General features: G+C 37.1%; 1 protein-coding gene across 4 annotated transcripts in view; it reads left to right on the top strand.

The window, feature by feature from the left end:
* Positions 1 to 16,852, top strand: part of Cacna2d1 (calcium voltage-gated channel auxiliary subunit alpha2delta 1) — a 423,872-nt gene that overhangs the window by 167,533 nt on the left and 239,487 nt on the right. Inside the window, exon 1 of one of the 4 annotated variants that reach the window (XM_027393488.2) lies at positions 5,420 to 5,545. The exons of the other annotated variants lie outside the window; for them this stretch is intronic. Within the exon in view, the coding sequence (XP_027249289.1) occupies positions 5,471 to 5,545 (75 nt within the window). The 5' untranslated portion in view covers positions 5,420 to 5,470. Of the gene's footprint in view, positions 1 to 5,419; positions 5,546 to 16,852 lie in introns of those variants that run through there. 4 annotated transcript variants of the gene reach the window in all.

Genomic DNA, 16,852 nt, shown 5'->3' with positions numbered 1-16,852 from the left:
ATAAGATGGTGACCCCCTGACATAGGGGCTGGGAATTGAACCGCAAGAGTGTTGCATAGTTTTAACCACAGAGCCATCTGTCCAGCCCTTCATTGGAGCTTTTATCCATATTTCTGTGGCCTCAGCTTATATGGTTACTGTCGCTGGCACTCTACTTTTGTGTCCCTAGGATGTGCCAGAATCATCACATGTGAGCCAACAGTGCTTGGCAGGAGCACTGAAAATGGTAAAAACCCATTGGCTTGTGCTGGGTGTGCTGGATGGCACTGGGGACAGCATTCAATGCCGTGCTACATAGGCCACCATGGGACAGCAGGCTTAGATCCACCTCATGCCTGCTGTGGATTATTTCTTCCAGGACATGAACATCATCAGCTTTTGTTATCTTCAGAGAGAAGTGTGGATTTTGCCAATTGTACCATGGAGAATATTTGTGTAAAATGCTTCATTCTTTATATAGATCTCCATTCCATCTGTTTTGTAATTTTAATTAAGAAAAGTAGGAAGAAGATTGAAGCACCCCTTGCCAGACATTATTTTTCATTTCTTCGTTTTCTATTTAGCCTAGGGAGTGTGTTTTGTAATTTCACTCATTTTTTAAGCTTCACCTCAGGTCACTGGGTTAGTTGGATTGAGACTGGACATGCTTTTATTGATGGCTAAGACCTATATGGCTACACATAGAGTCTACAGTGTAGATAATAATGACCCTAAGAATAATTCTCTATAGCCATAATATAAGATACTAATTTATTGGAAGTAACAGTTTGTAAGGCATCCAGAAGCCACAGGGATATGTGTATTTTAAGAAATATAATTAAGAGAAAAGCATATTTTTCCCAATATGTAAGGTAGTGGACAAACCAATGTCCTTGACAATCATTTTGATTTCAGAACTCAATAGTATTATGTTCCTAATTTTTATTTTTCAAGGATTGAGTAACAGGTTTCTGTTTTGTCTGTTATGTGGATGGCCCAAAAAGCTAATATGGCCCTCTTGTGGTCAAACAATAAAGTTCTCAAGCTTGTGGATCAGATTGTCCTAAATAATCTTCCTGAAAATTCTAAAGCTGTGACCTCACCGCTCTAAAATATTCTAATGGATACAGAATGCCAGTTCATTAAGTACTTAATTATCAACTATTCCAACACCCAATATTTTATGTAAATTTATCAGTTGGGAAGATTTTATGAATTCCTGGATAATTATATTTGGTACCCAGCCCTGTGACATTTTGTGACAGGATATCAATAGTACAGAAGTATTTTTATGATGATGCATCTTATTTACATGTCATGTTTAAAACCTACTTAGATATTGGGATTGGAACATCTAAACATCAGAGATGCCTATGACTGTTTTTAAATCAATGTTTCTTGTGAAAATGAATGTTTATTTCCTTGCACATGTATTTTATTTTCCATCAGCATTCACAACCATTTCATAGAAGCATTATTGAAAATAAAATGACTGTCTTTCAGCATTTGTGTTATGTTTTCCAAAAGCATAAGGAACATCTATCAGGTGGTATATATTTGAATATGTATTCAATTCATTATAAGAAGGGTTATAGCTAGGTCAGTCAATACATAGGTTATAGTTGAGTAGGAAGAATTATTCTTGTGTGAAACTGAAAAGAGAAATGGCTGCGGGTAACGAGATTGTGCTTGATAATTAACAAAACAAAACAAAACAAAACAAAAAAACAGGAGATACAGAGACTTGAATGTTTCCACTGTGAGCATGTTTGAGGACAGAAATTGTTTAACCTGATTTAAACATTGCATTATACAGGTGTATTGAAACATCACATGGAACCCTTTAAGTATGTACTTGGTTTTTACATATCTGTTAAAATTAAATGAAATTTAAAATAAATCAGAAATTTTAGTATGTATCAACTGGAAATCAATACTGCTATGTCAGTTATGTTAAGGTGTTAAGTCATATTTGTAGGCAAAGTGTTAAACATAAAGGATTTTCTCTTATTTTTCCTGAACCAGCTTACTCAATCTGGAAATGTAGTGAGCATTTGGGTGAGTTGTTCTTTAAAGTAACATGTGAAAAGTTATGTAATATTGTTTTATGTATAAACCTTTCTACTTAAAATATGAAAACAGATGGTATCGAGCTAAACAGGAATAAATCCTGTATGCAAATAGGGCAGCTCTCTAGAGCTGTTGCAGCTCTTGCAGTCTTGCTGCTGCTGTGGCTGAGGACTGGAGACAAGCAACTTTTCCTGATGCCTGTGTGTTGCTGATAGGTCCTGGAAGCTCCTTGGTTGTAGCATTGCTGTTCTCATGAGGTCCACTTTATCTGATCTCAAGGGATGAGCTTCTGCTTTCAGGGAGAAGTGAGATGGATGAGCCAACAGAGCTTAAATGAACACTCCAGGGAAGGTCACAAAGGATCCACTACCCCTTTGCAAGATTAAAACATTTCTGTATTAATCTCTCACATTAGAAGTAAAAGCACAATAGGTGTTTTTTGAATACTGGGAACTTCCATTTTTCTTTTCTTTTCTTCTCTTTTTTTTTTTTTTAAATTTCAATGCATCTGTCAAGTACATTTACCTTGATAAGGTTTTTCAAGACGTGATTTCTTTGTGTAGCCTTGGCTGTCCTGGAAATTGCTTTATATATCAGGCTGGCCTGAGGGCTGGGATGCAAGATGCATACCACCACCACTCAGCAAATAATTAGTTTTGAACAGCTGTAGAACATGTTTCATGTTGTGAAACTATGCATGCACGAAGAATTAAATGATATTCTCTAAAATGAAGCTTTATGGGGAAGTCACTCAGGATACTTTATATATAATGGTTTCACTTACAATTTTAAGTTTTGTAAAGTACTTCTCTCTTTTAAGCTCAAATTGCAGAAGACAAAAGTTACTTCTAAATGGCCTATTAATTGCTTCCATGTTGTAAGGACTAAGGACGTAGCCTCCTGCTTTAAAATATTTAGACACTTTTGATTGAAAGCATCTGAACAATCAGTGTGTGTGCATGTGAGAATGTGTGTGTGTGTGTGTGTGTGTGTGTGTGTGTGTGTGTGTGTATCTCTGTGTTTCAGTGTGTGTTGTGTGTGACTGTGTATGTATATGTATATGTGCATTTCTGTGTATATTTGTGTGCTGTGTGTTACTTTGTGTCAGGTGTGTATATGTGAGGGAATGTGTGTGTGTTGTCTGTATGTGTGTATATCTATGTGTGCATGTGTGTGTTGTAGTGACTGTGTATGTATGTGTATATGTAAGTGGGCATATGTGTGTGTATTGGAGAGTAAAGTGGAGATAATAAGGATCTTAACCAAGTCTGAATCTTAGCTTCTTATTTGCAACCTGACACTATTACTAAGTTCTGTAGCATTTCTTTAAGTGACCCATGAGAAAGGCCAGAGTGCTAAGTCTGACTAGTGGTATATTTTCAATAAAAAATATATTTATCATTTTTCCAAAGAGGAATTTTCTCAATTAATACACTATTGCAAAGGGATAGCTTTTCTGTGAAAGTGAATATTTATTACTTCAGAATATGTATAATTTTACAAAAGCAGCCAGATGGAGACCCTGAATGTAGTCCATGAGATATGTGAATGACAGAGGGGGTGAGTTCTTAATTTGAGGTGCTGTTCCAGTTGGATTTTTAACACCCTGCTGCTTAAATACTTTGGAACGTTATCTGTTTTATATCAAATATGTGCATACCATTTAGCCTTTTTCTTTTATTATTGGTTCAATATCTTTAGAAAACAAAGGTGGAGTAAAAGCTAAGAGCTAGAAACATGGACTAGTGAAATGATGCCATCTAAAGATTGCCCAGTTACAGAAAAGAGAGAATTTAATGTACTTAGTAGTAGAGTATTATTAAATAATATAACAATAAAGATATAATAAATTATCATTAAATCTATTAGGAAGATTTTGTTAAAATACAGTCAGTATTTCATGGAGAAATTATATACCCAAGAAAGACTAAAAGTGGGAAAATAAAAACGATTCTGTGTGAAGGTGGTCTCATTTGGAGTGACAATGTTCCTTTATGTTATCTTTGTACCGAGGAAGAGTTACTAATGATGTTATAGAAGTTACTGAAGGAATAGGCCTAGGACATTGTTCCTCTCTGAATGGTTTGTACCTCAGCACAGAGTGTGCGTGGTTTTATTGGTGGCACTACAGTTTTCACAGTTTGCAAAATTGAGGTGCTCTGCTGGGAAATTCTATGTTTAGTTCCCTCCCAAATAAATCTGTTCTGTTTCTTTTTTTGCTGATGCAGTGTCTTAGTATCCATCTCAAGCTGGCCTCAACACCAGATTGCCCTTATTCCTCAGCCTCCTGAGTGCTAGGAATGGAGGGCTCCATTAGCATTCTAGAGTTCTAAAGATAACTTGGAAATTTTACTTAACCATCTGCTATTCTAGAAAGTTAACTATGAACTAATTAATACATGCAGTTACTGTAGCAGTGCCATTAATGAGCCAACGCCACTGGAAGCTTCCAGATTGGCTGACTTATCTCAGCTTCACAATGCTGCGTCCTGTGTCATCAAGAAGTTTAGAACACAGCAGAATTTCTTCCCCACTTCAGTCTGGAGTTGCAGGGCACTTATTCAATACCTAGATGAACAATCTGTGCTGCTGGATAAAGTGCAGGTTTTGCTTTCTTTTCTCTTTTGGTTTAGGTACTTCTAGCCTCCTGTAGAGGGACAGGACCTGTGGACAGGTTCCTAGTGCTGAGTTCTAAAATCAAAAAGCAATGATGCTGTGGAGGGTAGGGAGTCCCACTGAATCTTTGAAATAAGTAAGAAAATGCTTTTAGAGTAAGGGTTGCTGACAGGGCTTTTTAGGGAGTCATTTATCCACCAACACATAACTAGAGCAGTCTATGCACAAGAGGCACAGATGGGGCAAAATATAGATACGCATGACCTGGCCCCAGTTTCATGCAGCTTATATAAAGGAGGAACATGTCCTGATTCCTTGAAATCATTCTAAAATGCCAGCTTTTCTTTTTACACTATGTAAAAAGAAGGTCCAGGAAACCTTCATTACACTGGTATTTGCAGGCTCATGCATATGTATTTCTAAATTGTGAGCTAAATTTCATATAGCCTATGCACATCTAAAAGTGCCTAAAGAACACAGTGTCTGCAACATTCACTTGCACAATAAAATTTTAATGGGATCTTAAAGTGGCATTGTTGTGAAAGTACAATATTAGGGTTGTACCTACTTGGGCAATAAATATGTTCACGAGTTTTAATAAATAACCAGTATATGATTCCCATCTTTGAAACTCAAAGAGTGGTTTATTTATTTATTTATTTATTTATTTATTTATTTATTTATTTTTGTCTTTTAAAAGTCAGTGTATATTACTGTTATTCCTAGGGGTATTTCTAGAAGAAACACATAAATGGAAAAATGTTCCACAACTTATTCACAGCAGCAGTGTTGTCCATAACCCTAAATGAAAAACAATATGAACTTGGCTTCCCAGATTGGATACTTCAGAGAGTGGAAGTCAGAGCTCTGCTCATGTACAGTAAGTAACTTCTTTTACAATGTCCTCATAGGTGGGACTTAAGAGTTGCTTTACCCCTCTCATTTGTGAGGTATAAGAAACTACTTAGTAAAGGAATCTAAGCCTACACCTACTTAATAATGTAAGGGAGATCTATAGTAGATTGACAGTTTATACAATGTAGGAGGCATCTCTTACTCACCTGGTGGACAGTCTTTCAAAATGGTGATGATTTGTTCAAAAATGACTACCAGTGTTACTGTCCCCAACACCAAACCCATGGTAGCCTGATGTGATTTTGGGAATAGTGGTTCTGAATTTGAGTCATATCATGTGGCAACCATTGGGAACTCTTGTTGTGTTGCTGTGAACTCTGGGACTTGTGCACGCTGGTGCTCTATTCCTTGACTTCCTCACCCCAAAAAGCTTTAAAAACTGCTAAGAGAGAGATTTTTACAGTTATTGATTTCATTGTAGTTTATATGAGTTGGAACCAGGCATCTCCATTATAGACTGCTTCCCTGTGGTTTATGTTGTGTATCTGGAGTTAAGAGCCATTGGTTTAAAGACCAGAGATGTCTTCTTGGGTGATAGTTATTCCAAACATTATATCAAGTGTTCAGCATATGCTGTTTTTAAATTCTCATTAACATCCTGTGTGTTAACTGCCCATTATCTTTCTTTCAAATATGAGAAAAGTAAATTTTATGTTAGTAGCAATAATTTGCCTATGAGACTAATTTATACTTAACTATTTTGATGTCATACATTTATACTTTCGGGAGTCTTTATTAACAATTCCCAAAATTTAGAAACTCAAAAGAACAAAATTACTTTTGTTAATAGTTGATAACAAAACTTGCTTTGACCTGTGTTAATTTTCTGTCATCTGTAGCTAATTACCACAATTTTGTGGGATTAAAACAGTCCACATTATTACATCATTTTGGTAGTTCATAGATTCCATAATAGTTTGTCACATTTTGCTGGGACTTCTGTCTAGCATCTCACTGGTCAGGAGCATATAGTGGCTTTGGCCTCTCCTGGACAGTGGTGTGCCATTGGTAGAATTACATTTCTTTGCAGCTGTGAAATTCACGGGGCTTGCTTCTATGGGGTCACCATAGGAAATGGATGTCAAGGCTAGCTAGTCTACCCTTTGCAAAGACACATACATTAGGCCAGGCCTGCCTCATATTCTTCATCTTTGCCATATTCCCTGGTTCCCCTGATGTGTATTTTGCTCTCTGCTGTTTTGGGTGCTACATGGTCAAGTATGGTCCCCAAACAGTAAGGATTGGGTGAATAAACAATTTAGAACTTCTAACTTGCTTGTCATTCTAAAGAACATAATGAAATCTCACACTGCCTCACTCCATTTATCCTGGCAGGATTTTCCCCTCCATCTTGAGAATCCACTCAGGGTGTGCTGCCTAACCATCTGTGACTTGTAGCCATACAGGTTAGCAGGTCTGCTGTACAGTATCAAATGTTATTTATTTTATATGATATATAGAAATAGTGTTGCTGTCAAATTTATTGTAGTGTATTATTAAAAACATGCTGCTTTGCTATTCAATCTGGTTACCTCTAATTTGCAAAGTAAAATTTACAGTAATTAGGTATATGTAAGGGAAAACATCATATACGAATATTTAGTACTGTCTGTGAGTTCAAGCTTCCCCTGGGAATTGTGGCACTTGTCCTAACCCACCCCAAAGGGGAGGAGATTATAGGCTGTGCAGGAGGTGAGGGTTCTAGGCAAAATGTCTGGTTTACACTGACCTGTATTGTGTAAGCAGCAAGGAAAACAAGTGAACAAACAGCAACAGCCAAACCTGACAAAAATGAAGTTCATGCTCTCTCTCTTCCTCCCTCCCTCCCTCGTTCCCTCTCTCTTTCCAACTCCCCTGTTATTTTCAATAGTCACAGCAGAAATAAAGCTTGAATAGAAAGTTGTAGTACTCTAGTATTATTAATACAATGTTCAGAATAGACATCATTTTTTTTTCCTGAAATGAAAAGCTATAGAATCTGGGTCCATTTGTCCCCAGAATAGATGGTCTTCCCTACCAGAATATTTTGTTATCAAGTAGTTTGTCTAAAGCTATTCTACTCTCGCAAGTCTCTTTTCTGCATTTTGGAGACATATTTATCCAAAGAATAAAACCAGCCATAATTATACATAGATTATAATTTTAGATTTGGAAGGGTTGTTAATACTTGCTCAACCAATCAGCAATCTGATCTATGAGTGTATTTCATCTTCTAAGGGCTCAAAACCTATCCTAGAGCTTTGTTCAGAATCAATACTATACTCTCAAGTTGTTCTTTGTACAATTTATTTTCCCCTCATTTGAGAAGATCAGTTGTACTTGTGGATCCTGGCTGTTAAAGCTACTTCCTTTTCTCTACAAGCATTTTAAGGCAGGAGAATACCTTCATGTTGCTCATTTTGACTTCTCCCAGACAATGCCATGTTCTTTTAGGCAGAACACCTTGAATTTTACTAATATATTCTCAATAGTTAAAAAGAAAAGCATTTTTAATTATTTGATGCCTTTAGAGAAATAGTAAATACTCAGGTAGTAAATTGTTTACTCTCCTTTCTCTCTTTTGCAAATAAGAATTCTATTATTTTATGTGTTTTACTTATTGTAATAGGAAAACTCTTTCCTCCATGACTAATTGTGTGGATTGCATAATTTAACTGGTTCTTCTTTTAAAAGAAAATGTTGATTAAGTCCAGAATATAATGAAGTATGAAATAAATTAATTTGGCTTTTAATTGATAGCATATGAAAATAGTCAGCTAAGATATTATAGTCAGCTTGGTCTAATATTATAGGATTAATTCCTTCTGAATCACATAATAATTGTTGTTCCTAATGATTTCCACAGTTTTTTTTTTCATCTATGGGTCTGCTTTAATAACTATTTGGTGGATAATTCAATGAGTTTCTTCAGTACTCAGGAATCCTCCTCTGATGGCTTTATTGCTTAATTGCTTTGTAATCAATTCACAAAAAGCCAATATGATAGCAGATAAACAGAATGCCTCAGGGCCTGATAGCTGCCTGAGGAAGGTCTTCCCTTCCCTGAAAAGGATGGAAACACAAAACATTTATCTCAGGAGGAAGTTGAGGTAATCATTGCTTACCCCACCTAAAATGGAACTTTGTCTCTTGAACTGTTGCTAAGAGGACAAAAGACAAACTATGTGTGAAGCTTCTAGCAGAAAGGGAGACAGCCTGGGGAAGATAAGTGGGGCCTTTGCCTCAGTGGACCTGGCTGAGGTCCTTGTGGCAGCATTCTTTAAACTTTTGTGAAGCAACAGATCTTTGATTTAAAGGAATAACTTTACCACATATATAATTGTTATAATTGGCTTTATCCTGGTATGATAAAACATTGGCAAAAACCGATTTTGGGAAAAGGAGAGCTATTTGGCTTAGGGTTCATTGGCAATGGATGCCAAGGCAAGGATCTTGAGGCCAGAGCTCAAAATAGAAGTCACGGAGGAACACTGCTTACTGGCTTGTTCCTTCTATACTGCTCATCTACCTTGCTTACACAGCACAGGCTGCCTTCTTAGGGGTTGTATTACCCACAATGGACTCTTCTCTCGCACATCAATGAGAGATTCAGGAAATGACTTTAGACATGCTAATAGTCCAATATGACCAAGGCAGTTCTTCAGCCAAGGTTCTCTCTTCCCCAGCTCTAGGTTGGTGTCAAGTTCACATCTGAAGCTGGCTTGGACTCCTTGCTTTGTGAAAGTTGTCTAGACAAAGCAGACAGCCCCATAAGCCACCTACAAAAGCTGTCTAGATAAGGCAGACAGCCCCGTAAACCACCTACAAAAGCTGTCTAGACAAGGCAGACAGCCCCGTAAGCCACCTACATGACAATCTCACAATTACCTAATTTTAAACAGTGATCTCCTTTGAAATAGTTTAATGTTTTAAGGAAAGTATTCAATTAAAAATATTGAAAATATGAAAAAAATCACTGAGTTTGAAAAATAACATTGAAGTAGAATTAGGTATAGTATCCTAATAAGGATCCTACGTGTTTGGAATTGGTTTATTCTGAGTAATGAATAAACTGTTACAGTCACTGTAGCCTTTAGTTTCTGTATGCTTGTTTTACCATAACTAAATTGACATTGAAAATTATGAGCTACAAGCAGTAATACTCAACTAAATGGTCTACTGAAACATTTAAAAATTATTTTGTAAGATCAGAGTCAGAAAGGATACATTCCATTTCCAAAACAATATTTTATAGGGCTTTTCAGAATGGGTGCATAGATGTTGCTTTAGAGATTAGGATAATAGAATCAGGCAATCACAATTTGGTCTTAGATTCAAAACAAAAACAACAATTCATTGTATGTTTGTGTGTGTGTGTGTGTGTGTGTGTGTGTGTGTGTGTGTGTGTGTGTGTTATAGAAATATCACGTACAATTATACTTAATAGAATTTTAGAAATTTGTTTTTGTAAAGATTTTCCTGAATGATAACGCATTTTCCCCACTAGAATTAGCTTTCTGTACAATGTTTATGCAGTTTTTAGAAATTTACAAACACCTGAATCCTATTCATATAGGGTATTCAAAATCTCAGGTTTAATACCATGTTATGTGGGCCAGAGTTGGGGGTTGGGGGGAGTTCAGGGATCAGTTGAGATTTATGGTGACTCTGTTGAGATATGGTGGGGTTTCTGAGACTAGTAATACTGGGTTTTAAACTGAAGCACTCTTTTAGCTCCTGATGCTCTTGCTACATCCAAATTAAATTAATCTCTCCATTAGTAAAGTCAGTGCCAGTGGTCTTCACTGAAAAAAAATCTGTTCGTAATTCTTACTGTTAACTTGTATTTTTCCTTGCATTTCTGTCATTTTTTATATTCCATATTTGGCCCTTCTTATCAACAGTGTAGAAAGATCTCTTGGGAAATTTTATGTATATATAATATATATATAATATATATATTATATATATATGTGTGTGTGTGTCTTTCTGTGTGTGTGTGTGTGGTGTGTGTGTGTGAGAGAGAGAAGAGAGAGAGAGAGAGAGAGAGAGAGAGAGAGAGAGAGAGAGAGAGAGAGAGAGAAATTAACAGCCAGAGATTGATTGCTGCATAATAATCCTAAGAATTGTTACTTCTATGTCATGAGCATTAAGGAAGTGACAACTAGAAAAATTAATAAAGTGTAAATTTAGGCCTCATTAGTGCCCTTTGTTTGCCAACCATGTGGCATTCCATCTTGGGTCTGAGTTCCCCATACACACAGGAGCAGTAGTTTTCCTAACACTGGGGGAAAGACTGAGGGGCGAGTGCATAGTGATGTTTCCTGGAGATGAGTGAACAGCCACTGCATGATGGATGGACAAGAGCAGCTCGCAGTTGCGGCTAGGGCAGAGCTGTGTATCCTCTGACCTATGTGAACTATCGAATGTAGGCTGACTGAGAAATAGCTTCTTACTCTTCCAAACTTGACAGGAAAAAAATGCTCTGCGAGTTGTAACAAATCATTTGACACATTGTAACAGTAGATCAGGATGATTTTATGAACCCTACAGCAAAACAAGTGTGACAGGAGCAGAGTCCTTCAGTGCTGTTGTTTTAGAAGGGAAGAATGTTTATTCCATTGACTACCCAGTCCTCCTGCTGTGCTGTTGGTTCTATAAGCTACTGAAGTAGGATGTTTCAGTCAGTAGCTTGATCATGGTCTTTGTGACTCTGGACTAGTTACTGAACTTTGCAGAGTCTCAGCTCTTTGGGCTTCCAAATGAGCAGAAGCAGCATATATGTATTATATGTTTATAGCAGATCAAATTAGTGTCTGATTATGCATCGTGTCAGCATTCAGGACATACTGGCCATTATTGTTTTGTCGTTTGGAGTTTCTCTGTGATTGTATATTTTGCAGGCTTTTAAAGATACTTTTTTTAGGAAATGTTATCAGTAATGTATTTATTACACTGCTTATTAAATATTGTTGAGGGTGTACTGTAACCAGGGATTGTTCTAGAACCTTCCCAAGTACCAGTGAGTTAAATAGTGGTGTGGCTGGACAGGGAGAGGTACTGGGTGGACCACTGGGAGTGCTCCAACTGTGGCTTGATGTAAGTGAGAGGAACGCAGTGACTCATATCTCTCCAAGCAGTGAGCATCCAGGACTGTTGTCTGCCAGCAAGGGACCACACAGAGGGCAGTAAGTTGATAGTAGAAATGCTATGTCACATGGTAGAATTAGGGTTCTAACAGGGACAACATTTCAGTCCAAATATTTGGATCCTGGCAAGGCATCCTATCACTTAAGACATCAGAAGAGCAGTGTTTTTGATTGACAAATTGGGGAGCATTGTAATAACTACTGTGAATGGGATGATAAGAACAGAAACCAGAAAACCACCTGAAGCAATCACAATGGCTTGAGTTAGAATTGGTGTTGTCCCGGACTAGCTAGAGGGCTTATGGTGTGTTACAAAAGGCCTGAAAATATGAATGTGAGGCCATGTACCAGATGCTTGATATGAATCTTTGATACTACATAACAGGCTTCAAAGTATCACTATGCTTTGGTGATATGATTTTTTTCAGTTGACACACCTAAAGTGAGCATGTGCCACCCATGATTCCTGTGTGCCTTACTCTCTATAACCAAAAGTAAAAAAGAAACTATATATGTCTCTCTCTCTAACTCTCTCTCTCTCTCTCTCTCTCTCTCTCTCTCTCTCTCTGTGTGTGGTGTGTGTGTGTGGTGTGTGTGTGTGTGTTGTGTGTGTGTGTTGTGTCTGTGTGCAATCACTTTGGCAAGGTAAGTGGATTTCTTTTTTCTTTTCTGAGTAAAACAACAGCATTGTTTCAAACCTCATTTGTAGACAGAAGTGGAAGGCCAGCAGGCCATTGACAACAGAAGAGGGAAAACAGCACCTGCAATGGTTTTCTGTTTTGTAATTCAGCGATCTGAAGCTGTGAATGTTCTTGTGTGAAAACACATCCACGTCATTTCATTTAACACTTTGTCATAGTGTACCTGAGGAAAGCACATTCGTCCGTGAACCAGTTATAGAAATTATTCAGTCCCTAGTATGTGGACAGAACTGTACTGTACTAGTTTCTAGGGATAAAAGATTGAGAACATATGATCTCTGATTTCAAGAATTGAGCTTGGTTATACATGATTTGAATGACACTGAAGGAAAAGGCAAAATGCCCCAACAGAGAGCAGGCAGCAGCCAGCTGGTGTGTGTCATGACAAGGGTATCTTCAGAAAGGAGGATGCGCTTCTGGCAGCTCATCTCTTCAATTGTAATTTAAAAATTCACTTAGGAATAAAACAGCTTCTATATTCCATAATTCTGGTTTTTTGGGGGTGGTGGTGTTTTGTCCTTCTTCCCTGCTTCCTTCCTTCCTTCCTTCCTTCCTTCCTTTCTTTCTTTCTTTCTTTCTTTCTTTCTTTCTTTGAATCAGGGTCTCATTCACATGTCTCTGTCCATTCTGTAACTCACTTTGTAAGACTAAGATGATCTTGAACTTGTAGAGAACTGTCTTCCTCTGCCTCTTAATGGCTGGAACTAAAGACAGGTGTCACCATGGCTGGCTTCTGCTGATACTCTTGAAGGTAAGCTTTTCTTGTGGTGTAATCAGAAAGCCCTGTTCTATGGGCACGTATGCCCAGTGTGGAGAAAAGCGCATAGTTCTCATAATGGGTCAAACTGCTGCATTTGCTTACAGGGCCAAAAGTGCCAGGCTTAGTGTTCTTCAGCCACCAGGTCTCAGCTACCTTAAAATGAAATGGATCTTCTACTGCTAATTGTTCTCTGAGAAATTCCTTCTTGATAATTCTATCACTGGCTGGGTGTTACCTATGTCCCTGTTGGCCCCTCCTGCTTTCCCATTTTCTGTTTGAGAAGTATTGTCAGGGTGCTTTTTGCAGCAGATCTCTCCTGTCTCCAAGTTGCCACTAAGTCCTCATTTGCTCATTGCTTTCTTCGTGTGTGTGTGTATGTGTGTGTGTGTGTGTGTGTGTGTGTGTGTGTGTGTGTGTGTGTTCGTTTATGCATGAAGGTCTCAAAGGACAGTCTCAGCTGGGGTTCCTCAGGAGCAATCCATCTTTTGCAAGTGCCTATCAACCTCCCTGGGTATTTTTACTAGGATCTGTAGTGAAATTCAAGTTCTTTCTCCTGTAGGCAAGCCTTTTACTGACTGAGCTCTCATCTCTCCTCTGCTCTTTTCTTAAAAGCAACATTCTGCTAACATCTAACTGAGTATGTCCTACTTTTGAGTAAAGGACAAGGTTCCTCATGTACTGGTAAAATTCTTCCGCTATGTATAGATAGAAAAAAAACAAAAACAAAAACTTGATTATATCTCTCATGTCTTTAAAAAATACTGTGAAGTTGCTTAAGTTTTGAATTTGAAATCCAAGGTCCTGTCTGGACTCAAGAATATTTAAAAAACAAAACAAAACAAAACAAAACTCAAGTAAGTTTGGGGCTGGAGAGATGGCCCAGATCTTAAGAGGACTTGTTGATCTAGTAGAGGACCCAGGTGTGATTTCAAGCACCCACTTAGTGGCTTACAATCATCCATACACCCAGTTCTAGGGCATCTGTTGCCGTCTTCTGACATTCAAGGAAGGCCACCAAGCATATGCATGGTACACTCCTCATCCATGCATGCAGAACACTCACACATAAAATTAAATGGTTAAATATAACCTTTAAAATGAAAAACAAGTACGTCTGATGTGTTATATTCAGTCCTGACATTTCTATCACACACACACACACACACACACACACACACACACACACACACACACACACCTTGCAGCAAGTCCTTAGAAACTAACTTTCTAAGGGTTAGTGGTTCTTGAAGTTTGGTAAAGGGGCATCTGCGGATCTACAGTTCTCACAGGATCTTCAAGCTAAAAATCATGAATTTCCATCCAAGACTCCTTGTGCAAGATAGAAAGAGGGGTTTTATTTCTATGAAGAATGTTGTTTATTGATAGGCTTCAGATTCCACATTGCATTAAACTTCAGAAAACTAGAGAAGATTAAAACATTTGAGTTTTTGTGTATGTGATGATTTGCTGGATGAAGTTATATTTCTCGGGGCAGTCTTGAGTGATTGTTACCTAATCCCATTTCCAGCACCCTGTCCCCTCCCCCTTCCCTCCTTTCTCCTCCCCTCCCTTCCCCTCCCTTCCCCTCTTCTACTTTCCCCTCCCTTCCTCTCTTCTGCATCTCTTTCTCTCTCTCCTTATGTCTGTCTGCCTATGTGAGGGAAAGATCTCTCAGGTTTTGTGCCTGCTATCATTCTTCCCTCACTATTTTGGAATCTGCCTAAGGAGCCATAAGCTAAAATGAACTCTTCTATAAATTTTTCCTCTTCATAATGTTTTAATACAGCAAGAGAAAAGTAGACAATACTGTATAATACCATAAATGATTATCCACAGTTATCTATAAAGGCTATTAAAATATTTCTTTTTTTCCATTCATTTATTTAGCTCATAAATAAAGTCATGCACAATTATGATACAAAATACAGTATGTTCACAATGGCATGGTTAAATTAAACCAATTAACATGTTATATCACACATATTCATCATTTTTGTTTTGAGAACACTTAAAGTATACTATCTCACAACTTTTAATATAGCATATTGTTGTCAACCCTATTTATCATGCTCTCAGTAGACTTCAAGACTTCAGAGAGTCCATGCCTCTTGTCCAACTGCAGTTTTATATCCTTAAACCAATCGTTTCTCCATTGTTAAAAGACCCACATTGAAGCCTAATAGCCACAATTCTGTTCTTTGTTCCCATAAGTTCATCATTTCTATGTTACACATAAAATTGAAATTGTGTGACATTGGTCTTTGTTTTAAACGTACATATCTTTGTGTCATTATTTGTATTATTTTCTCTTTCTTTAAAACCCACTCTTTTCTAAAAAGATATAAATTAGATAATAAACTTAGCTTATTATTATCAAGTTAACTTAGAGATACCAATTGAATATTTTGTTTAAGTGATAATAATTATTAACACATATAAGTTAAACCAAAGATTTTGTGGATGTTCAAAGGTTTTTAAGAATGCACTTGGGTCATGGGAACAAAATACATGAGAAATTTGGGGGGGATCAGAGTTGTAGCTGTTAACATTAAGGTGTGGATTAACATCAAAGGAACCCAGCAAAAGCCCCTGAACCCAGACAGCCCATGTTCATAAGTGCAGTTATCTAGGTACTTAATTACAAAATCCGCATCTAACAGATTTAAAAATTTGATCACTCTCATCCTGTTGATTTCTCTCAGACCTGTCTAATGAAGAGCTCAAAAAGCATTTCACCTTCATGCTTTTTTTTTTTTTTTTTTTTTTTTTTTGTCTATTGATCGACACCAGATGCCTGGAATGTTTCCAGGTGTTTGCAGATATTGACAAGGTGAATCCTATGCTATGTCCATCCTCTTGTGAAGTGGAAACAAAGTACTGATTCGCTCTTAATATAATACAAGAGCCTCATTGTCGACTGATATTTTTGCCATTCTCAAAGGCTATGCTTTCTGTTATTAGAGAGAAAAACAATCAACACATCTACAATAACCATTATGTGAAGAAACAGGAAATTAATGATCTCATAAAGATCTATGTGTGAACTTCCACCTATAGCTCAAGACTTTTTCCTGCTTTTAATGTATTTTTTTGCATTAGCAGGTTAGGCTTTGGTCTGTACCAATAACCCCTGACATTTAAATCTTCTTCCCAATAGAATGAGATGAAATTAATTTCGGGAGTCACAGATGAGAAAATAACATGGGTACTTCATAATTAAAATGTTGGAATGTAAGGATCAAGATTGTAAGTTTTAATCACTTTATTAAGGTTAGATCTTTCTGCTTTCTGGCAGTTTATCATTCCTGAGAAATTTAAATGAGGAACTGAAAATAGATTCCTGTTTTTAAACAAATGAAAATGCTGTCCTTGAAATGGTTCTACAAGATTAATATCACTTAAGTATATTAAGAGTTAGTATTTTAACTATTATATACTAAAGATCATATGCAAACAGAAAAAGTATTTGAAAGCTTAAAGTTTACTATTCACTATCAATATTGGTTTTGAAGAATTATACAGTTGGAAAGGATCATGATACAGAGATTGAAAAACGCACATAGAATCAATTAAGCTGATTTCAAAGTTTGAAAATATAGACAAATAATCTTATGAACTGTGGTCTTCTTTGTGTGTATGTGTTACTGGGAATTAAACTCCTTGCAGCTATCAGGGAAGTGTTC

The sequence above is a fragment of the Cricetulus griseus genome (assembly GCF_003668045.3).
Source record: "Cricetulus griseus strain 17A/GY chromosome 1 unlocalized genomic scaffold, alternate assembly CriGri-PICRH-1.0 chr1_0, whole genome shotgun sequence".
Taxonomy (NCBI): Eukaryota; Metazoa; Chordata; class Mammalia; order Rodentia; family Cricetidae; genus Cricetulus; species Cricetulus griseus.
This window is presented reverse-complemented; position numbering and strand designations above follow the sequence as displayed.